Raw genomic sequence first — 8,635 nt, forward strand, 5'->3', positions numbered from 1 at the left:
GGAGATGCCTTGTTTGAAGCAAGCAAATGTAAGTTGGTGAATTTTATACTTTAAAGTATATAAAAAATAAATTTTTAAATACTCCGAATCCGAAATTATTTTTTTTATATGTTTGCGTGCTCCCTTCAATATCGGTTCTGGGAATTATTGAACTAGGGGTGAAATAAAATAATATAATTGAATGAATAATTGAATAAAAATGAAATTTACTTTTTGAATTCCTGATTCAGATATGGTTCACCGGGGCAAATTTTAACGAGGGGTAAGGACAAACAAGGCCGTTTCGTCAAAAACTGCTAATAATGTTTTCGTCAATGATTTGTTTTCAAATTTGGTCCTTTTTCACTTTTATTTTATGACATTCAAAACGACTATTGGTTTTTTTTCATGGAATTCAGGTGCTTTCCCTACAATTTCCTACCGAGTCACTTGCGAAATAGGTTACGACTTCAAAAGTCACTTGGCACCGACTTGAGTCACGCCATTCGCCTCTGAGAATACGGTGACAGTAAAAAAAGTTCATTCAAGTCACCTAAAGTTCATTCAAGTCACGCCATTCGCCTGCTAGAATACGGTGACTCTAAAAAACCAAGTCACTTCACGTCACTCGCCTCGCAGAATAAGGCCCTATGTGAATCGGGTGCGCCATCGGTCAAACCAGCTCGCTGCTGCTGATCAGCTTTCTGTTTCCGACCAGCTGGAGGGGAAATTTGTCTCATTCGTCTTTTGATTCGTTCAATTTGCACTTACGCCCAAATGTTTCTGAGGCAATTACCGGTAAATTTTCAATTTTCTCGGCATAGTGAATGTTAACTTATTGAGTTGTCGAGTGCAGCGGTAAATTTATTAGTGAATGCGTAATAAAAGTGTGAATCGGGTGATTAGGTGGCTAACAGCAGCAGGCTGCTGCCGCTCAGCCTGATGCAGTTAGTTGTTGGGTTTGCTGCTATACTGCTGCTGTTCGGTTTCTTTTCCTTGCTGCATTATTTTACAGCGTTCGAAAGCCTTCTTGAGTATCGATTTAAGAACGCTTGAAAAGAAGAATCTGAAATAATATTCATTGCCAGGTTGATATTCTGAAAACCTCTACCTGTATACACTTGTTTGCTCATGGAATCCATAGCGAATGTGCTAGGTTTTTCTTCCTCTGCACATTCGCCGTTTGGAAGAAGGGACGTAAGCAACATTGAAATTGGCAATCAAGGTTTTGTTTCATTCGTCATTTTGGAAGTCTTAAATTTTACATATTAAAAGGGTTTAAATTGATTGTTTTATCAATCACATAGGTAGATAATGTTATAATGAAGCTTTTTTAGTGAATATCTCAGTTTTTCAAATTTTGTTTCATTCGACGTAATGAAAGCTCACGCGAGATATGTCTTCAGTCAGTTTCATTCGAATTTGGTGACATTCTATAGTATATTTTAAGGCGCTTTTTCATCATGTCTTCGATGCTGTGCTTTTGTTAATAAAATAAAAGCTCTACTGTAACAGTCATTAGTGTGACTATGTGGCATGAAAATGCGAAAAATATGTTAGAATGGCTGAATTACAAAACTGATTCTATCTCAGGAGCCTATTTAGTTGAACTCTTTTCTTTTTCAACCTCAATTTAAAAAGAAGTTTCGTTATATCAAACGAATAAATTCAGTTGGAATAGTTTTAAAAGCTTTGGAACAAATAATGTGTTTTTCTTGGTATCTGTCCTGACCTATTAAGAGGCCTAGATGTCACAGTTTTGATTCACAATATGATTTTCTTCATCAGATTTTTCGAAATCTCTACAATTTCAGAACATGTGGTGTACCCTAAATAGCACGCTTGTCACACGTCGCCGTCAGCGCCGTCAGCATAAGTAAGTAGGTATGTGTCTCCAGCTGCGCATACACATTGGTGTTTTGCGTCTCTTGCGCTGTCTAAGATAAATTCAGGTAAAACGTCTCAATGTTTACTAACCACGGTGAGTTCTGTTGAAAATTTCTAATATCGATTACGTTTCTAATCGATAAGATAAGATGTCCGAAACCTGGTGCACGACACTAGCTGGTAGACAAATTTGGTCGCATCGTAAGCCGACTAGCATAGAGAAGCAGTGAAGACCGTGAAAGCATACTTTCGGCTTTTACGAACATGGAGAAAAAGCTTTCTGTGGACTACGCGGGTACCAATTCTTCAGAAGGTAACAAAAAAGCTGAAAAAAAATAAAGTTTCATAATTAACAATGATTATATTTGTTCCATCAACCGTAGATAAATGCAAACAGTGGATCGAGAATAGCGAATTTACCACGTCCGATGACGTATCATCAATCAGTGGACAGAGTACAGAATTCAGTTCCAGTGCCATCGAAAGCGACTTAGCATCGATTGACGATGGATTAAGTAATATCGATATCAACAAAGGTCAACACAGTCAATGGAAAACTGCTGGTTAGTTTGGCAAACGGAAGGTCCTTCCAAACGCCTTAACAGACTACCGGATTTTTTTAATCGAAAAATTAGCTTTTTAATTCCGAGGATTTGTTGCTCATAACTTATTTGACTACACACTTATTTTCATCATTTTTCCAGACACAAATGTTAAGATAATCGCTCCGGTTACCGACATCAGTCAAACAGAAATTTTGCATAATGTGTTTAAAGGAAACACTGCTCAATCTTTTGAGAATATTCAGGTTGGTTGTACCGATGGAATGTTTTTCGGGTGTGATTTGGACGATTAAACGATTTCCAATTTCAGGTCGAACATTCCAACAAAGTACATATAGGTAATGTGACCTACGTGACCGGACCGATTCACATAATCCACACAAGCGGCAGTAATGTTGGATCGGTTCAACAGTTCATTACCTCAGCTCAACCGATACCCACAACATCACAAAGTTCCTCTGAACATACTCATCGCTCGGAAAAACCTCGAACCAGTACCAAACGAGATCCGACGGAGGAAGAACGAAATCATGACGAAGCCTTCTTACCTGATATGTGTGCGTTTGTGCTTTAATTTGCCAAATGCCTTATAACAACTAATTTTGTTTTTCTTAAAGCCAAACGTATCTACAGTAGGGTACTAAAGATAGTCGACCGACGAACGTGGCTTGCGCAACCTGCCTTAGATTTCGAAGAACTCAATACTCCTGTTCCTTATGTTGTGATATGTAGGTATCACATCGTAACAATTTTACTTAATGTTGAAAGTGATAGTTCGCCTTTTTTACACAGCTCATACCGCTACGGAATCGGCGGATACCCAAGCTGGTATGATCTACATGGTGCGTAATATTCAGTGTTTTCACATAGAGTCGCGTCGCTGGAACGACATTGCGTACAACTTTCTGGTTGGCAACGATGGCAACGTGTACGAGGGTCGTGGCTGGAAGAGAATCGGAGCGCACACGGCCGGCTATAATTCACAAGCCATCGGTATTAGCTTTGTGGGTTGTTTCATGAAAGAACTTCCGGAACAAATCGCTTTGGACGCTTGCAGGCTACTAATTGAGAGGTACATACTTCGTTTTCACAACAGAGTAGTATTTTCGAAAAATCAATCGGTACCTAATTCTCAAAAACATCCAACTATTTCAGAGGTGTTCAAAACGGGTTTATCTTGCCGGATTACAAATTAGTCGCTCACTGTCAATGCAGTCCCACGGAAAGTCCCGGTAGAAGGTTGTTCGAAGAAATAAAAACTTGGCCTCATTGGACTGCAGATCCTCAAACGAAAGATTGATATTCTAGGATTTTGATTTAAAATGGTATAAAAAATAAACATGTATAAAATCAGAAGGTGTGTGAAAAATCATATTAACAGCACTAAGAAAAAAAAGTTCGATGTCCATGCTCTAACAATTGAATGCCTTAAATAAATTTCTGTTAGGAGTCTTAATTTAAAATCATTGTTCTTTGTTATCTTGATCTTACAACTTAACTCATTTTTACTTCATTTTCAATCCACAGCGTCATTGAAGAAAATCTTCGCACTGCTCATGTTGCAAAACAGAAGATCGAATTCTTGTTGTACCATTTTCAGTCGCTTTCTGGTTAAGGCGAATGTTTGTAGCAGCTTTTCGTTGTTATTCGTCTTCAAGAACTGCTGTTGTTCTGCTTCCAATTTCAAGATTTCTTCATTATATTTATTCTTCACAGAACGGAACCAGTGGAGCGAGTTGAACTTAGCCGTCTGGTCCAACAGTTTAAGAATATAGGCAATACCTGATAAGAAACACGTGATAATATTTGCTAAATTTAAATTGTTAGATGCAACTTACCGATAGCAAATCCATCGTCGGTAAATAGCGCTCCGACTTTATCCTTTTTAGTTATTTTTTCCTTCGCTTTCAGGATATACTCGACAAAATTGATTGTAAGCGGAGGAATGATCATATAAAAGTTCTGAAGATGAATATTTTCTGAGTGTCGCATACTTAAGAATGCGTTCACTAACAGCCGGAAATAGTTGGTGTCACTCCGATAGTTCTGACACAAATTATTAATATCATGCTCTAAAATTTCGGCGGCATTGATGGTTGCCTCGTGAAGGCCATCTTCTTTGGAATATTTGGTAAAGTTCAGCTCTCCATCGATAACTGGCAGGTACACTGTGGCCTCTGTACACTCGTGCAGTGTCCCGGAACGGATCATGCGGACATAACCCATTGCATTGCCTAGAATATATAAAAAAAATGAACATATGTTATAGTTAAACGAAAATTGCACTCACCAATGTGAGAAATGAGTTTCCGAAACAAATCCATGTAAGTTTCACCGGTATCGGAAAGTCCTAAATTTTTAATCTTCCTATTGAAAGCATGAGCTCTGCTGTAGTCGTATGTTTGGTTCAAGGCCTCTTCATTTTCTAGGAAATATTTAGCATCGCTTGTGAGGCGTGCTTTTATTTGTTCATCATAAAGAAAATGGGAGAAAGCAAAAAACTTTTGCCTTAAGAACTGGAACGTGTAGTTTACCTAGAATTTGCAGTCAGTATCAACAATATTTCTTGAAAAAAAAAACATAAAAAATAACTCACTGTTGTGTTAATAATACCACTTCCGTGCCTCCGAAGGGAATTGGCTATATGACCGATATTCACAGTATTTAGAAAATTTCCGCTGCTAGACTGTTCAATGAAAAGCTGGAAATTTAAATTGTACACGTAGTGAATGACAAAATGTTCAATGTTGTGCATAATTTCTAGCACGTCCAACCCCTGTTCAAGCGTTTGCTTAGGCAGCTGGTCTTCGATTGTGTCAACCTCATAGCTTGCGGCCTGGCACCGCATTTCTTTATAGATTTTCCAATCATGCTGCGATATTGATGCTAATGTGTAATAAGTGTTACTAAGATGACGTTTCACATGTTCCTTTACGCTGAGATAATGTCCGCCGATGATGGTCGGTTCCATTCGTACTAGCGAATGAATATTGTTCAAAGGCATCGTGGTGTCGTGAAATGGATTGAATGGCTCGATCTGAGAAGTTTTGCCATAGTAATCTAGTCGAATATAGGATTCAATATGATTGCTGATACGGTTCATAAGTTTCTCACTGAAAACGTGCCTCTGATTTTTTGCTACTTTAGTAACAGCCCTCTGAATGGTATCATCATCGGCCGCGGTTGCTGATACGGTACTTCTACCAGTAGCAGCCATCTGAGCAAGATATTTAAGATTATTCTGCGCGAAACTTTTGTCGTAAAAATCTGAAACATAGGATGCAAAAAACGTCTGATGCCAGTAAAGATACTGAATGTCACACAACTTTTTCAGTTTTACGTCCAGATTGGAGAGGGTATCCAATTGATCGAGCAGAATGCACACTTTATCGTAGCTGTCTGGCGTTAGCGTTTGTTTAGGATCACTTATGCTAAGCGCCAAGCGAACGATGGTGAGTCGCGTACGATTGGCGGGTCCACTCATGCATCGCTCGATCACGTGAAATGCAGATAATTTGTCAATGCAAATTTCGCTCTTTTTAACTTTGGCTTGTTTGGCTTCGTTTATCAGTTTTTTCTGAAAGGGATATTTTTTCAATTAAATCAAGAAGTATATTGTATCGTTAACATAAAAAGCACATCTCACCTTCGAATGGCCAATGATGACGAACACCTTATGTTGCAATTGTTGGATGATAAACTGGTCCGATTCAACAATTGCCTGTTGATTCACGTTGAAAAAGTTATGCACGCACTGGAGATATTCCAACAATTTTCCAATCGCTTGGAAAATATGCTGTCTAATGGATTGTTGCATAAACAAATGCAATGATGTCACCGATTGGATGAGAAAGCTCACTTCCTGGGCGTATTTGACCCCTTCGAAAATAAGACCGCATTTCGCGCGTAGCGATTCCAAAGTCGTGTCATGTTTGGTAGTTTTAAAGGCCGCACTCGCTCGGATTAACCAGCTGCTGATCTGAATGCAATATCCCAAAATATCTTTTGATAAACTTTTTTCTCGTTGAATCAAATATATCTCCCGAACTTTTCGATAGTCCGTTTTATCACAGTCGCGGATTGTTTTATGACCATATTTACGAAAAAAGTTATCAGGTATCCACATAGTTTTACCTATCAGAGGAATGCTACAAAACTGGAAAATAAAAACAAAAAATTATTAAACCTCAATTGATATTATTATCATACTGACCTTTTCATTGATATCGCCCAAGTTTTTCAAAATTTTGTTATCGATACTGACAAAAATGTAATGGTAAAGATTGACCATACCATTCAATTTGATGACGGCTTCAGTTTCGTCAAGGCTTGAAATCGTAGCGCTGTACGCGCTGACTTCCGATACCTTTTGCTTTAGATACCGTAGAAATTTACCCGAAAGTATATTGGCTGATTCAATAACTAGCTTTTGTTTGGCATTGAACAGTGCCTCTAACATGTGCTGAAAACATCAAAAATTGTGTTAAATAGAAAATTTTCGCTGAGACACAATGATACCTTGTATGCATTTTCATCCAGCCAGATGGATATTTCGTCTATAACTTTCACCAGATCGTTGATTTGGTCAGTCTTCAAGGGTTTGGTCAGCTTTTTTGGGTTTAATTTTAGTGCTTTTATTTGCTTTACGTAAAACTTCCAATAGGTTTTAAAAATTGATTTTTCCAGAATAACGTCGAACGCCAAGGGCATGAAGATTAAATCGGCAAGATAAACGAACAAAACCTATTGAACAAAAAACACAAAATAGTTTATTAAAATAAATGACCTGGCTTTTCTGTGTGCTCCTGAAAAAAAATCTTTTCATTCATTTCATTTTTCACTTACGTCCATGTCCCAGTTGGTATGGTTCAGATGTCCAATCTTATTGCTAGGATCAAAAAGAGCTCCAAATTGCAACACAAGAACAACGGCTACTTCAATGATTCGCTCGAAGTAGCATTTAATTCGAGTCAACAGCTCCAATTTCCCCCCGATGGCCAACAGAGAAGATTTATTCACAGCCACCACACTGTCCTCGTGTAGCTGGTTTGTCTCGTCATCTAGGGATTCATCAAAACAGATGAATTCACGTAAAATGTCCTCGAACTCGAGTCGCAAGGAATCTACTTCTTGGCAGAGGGCACTGAACGAGTAAAGTATCTTGTTCAAAATTTTGTTTTCAGTATCAATCAACTGAATACAGCTAAGGCTCTCTCTGGAAGTATCTAGTATGACCGAAACCGTTGTGGAAGTCGGCATGACCAGGTTGGCAGCATCACAAGAGGAGGCGAAGCTCTGCAATCGAATGTCGTAATCTTCCAGGAACATACCGAATTCTTTAATTTGCGTTGCTCCATAATAATCTGCAATAAGGTTTCATGAAAAATCGAACTCGAAATATCCACTCAAAGGCTCTTATTACTAAGATTCTGCTGCTGACGCTGCATTGCGGGCGGCATATATGCTTCAAAACTGTAATTTTTATACACTTTTTAAATATATTTTATTTGTAGAGGAATTTTAATTAACGAAATGCAATCTTATCAAAATGTTTATTTTGGTCGTGTACAGCGAAGATTCGATTTTGTAAACAGAATTGAACACCGCAACAAAAAAACATAACGCATAACGCTATGCACGCTACTCTTCCGTTTCTTAGAATCCTGAATTGCATTACTCACGTTTATGCATAAACGCGAGCCCATGGGCTCGCAAACCCGGTATATTGAGAATTTTAACAAAAAAAAAAAAGAAACGTCGCTGCATGGTGAACTGGCTACAGAACACAGATCTCCAAGAATCTAGTACTTCACTTCTCTTTGTCAGAAGTCTTTCGGAAGTCGGAAGTTCGGAATTTTTCTTTTTAGCAGGCCCAAGGCCAATTCATGAGTGCGCAATGCGCATACAAAATTCAACAGCTGAAAACTTTTAGATCACACATATTCACGCAGAGAAAACTTGGATTTTGAAACAAAACAAAACTGACTTTGATTCAAAACACTCAGTTTTTTGAATCAAACTCCTGTTTTCTTTGAATCAATGAATTCTCGTTCTGATTCAAATGAATAATTTTTGAAAGAAAGAATTAATTTTTTGAACTGAATAATTTTGGAATTTGATTTTAAACAAATTCTTTGATTCAAAAGACATTTTTTCAATTGCAAATGTCTTTTGAAACAAAGTAAATTTTCTTTCAACCAAAGAAA

General features: G+C 37.9%; 2 protein-coding genes across 3 annotated transcripts; one reads left to right on the forward strand and one right to left on the reverse strand.

Annotated features, from left to right (window-relative positions):
• Nucleotides 1-1,587: 1,587 nt before the first annotated feature.
• Nucleotides 1,588-3,871, forward strand: LOC129738633 (peptidoglycan-recognition protein LE). Of its 2 annotated transcripts, none has more exons than XM_055729875.1 (8): nt 1,588-1,931; nt 2,011-2,179; nt 2,250-2,429; nt 2,571-2,674; nt 2,740-2,986; nt 3,047-3,157; nt 3,222-3,501; nt 3,585-3,871. In XM_055729875.1, exons 2-8 carry the CDS (start codon nt 2,131-2,133, stop codon nt 3,727-3,729), a joined length of 1,116 nt encoding a protein of 371 aa, XP_055585850.1. In that variant the 5' UTR covers nt 1,588-1,931; nt 2,011-2,130; the 3' UTR covers nt 3,730-3,871. The 2 variants fall into 2 exon arrangements, with proteins under 2 accessions (XP_055585850.1, XP_055585851.1); XM_055729876.1 differs by having other exon boundaries at nt 1,588-1,863.
• LOC129738632 (WASH complex subunit 4) lies at nt 3,719-7,990 on the reverse strand. Its single transcript, XM_055729874.1, has 9 exons — nt 7,852-7,990; nt 7,275-7,792; nt 6,948-7,172; nt 6,643-6,891; nt 6,076-6,585; nt 5,026-6,006; nt 4,720-4,963; nt 4,268-4,663; nt 3,719-4,211 (listed from the first exon to the last, which is right to left on the reverse strand). The coding sequence occupies exons 1-9, from the start codon at nt 7,886-7,888 to the stop codon at nt 3,946-3,948; spliced, it is 3,426 nt and encodes a 1,141-aa protein (XP_055585849.1). The 5' UTR covers nt 7,889-7,990; the 3' UTR covers nt 3,719-3,945.
• Nucleotides 7,991-8,635: the final 645 nt, after the last annotated feature.

This window comes from Uranotaenia lowii, chromosome 1 (genome assembly GCF_029784155.1).
Source record: "Uranotaenia lowii strain MFRU-FL chromosome 1, ASM2978415v1, whole genome shotgun sequence".
Lineage (NCBI taxonomy): Eukaryota > Metazoa > Arthropoda > Insecta > Diptera > Culicidae > Uranotaenia > Uranotaenia lowii.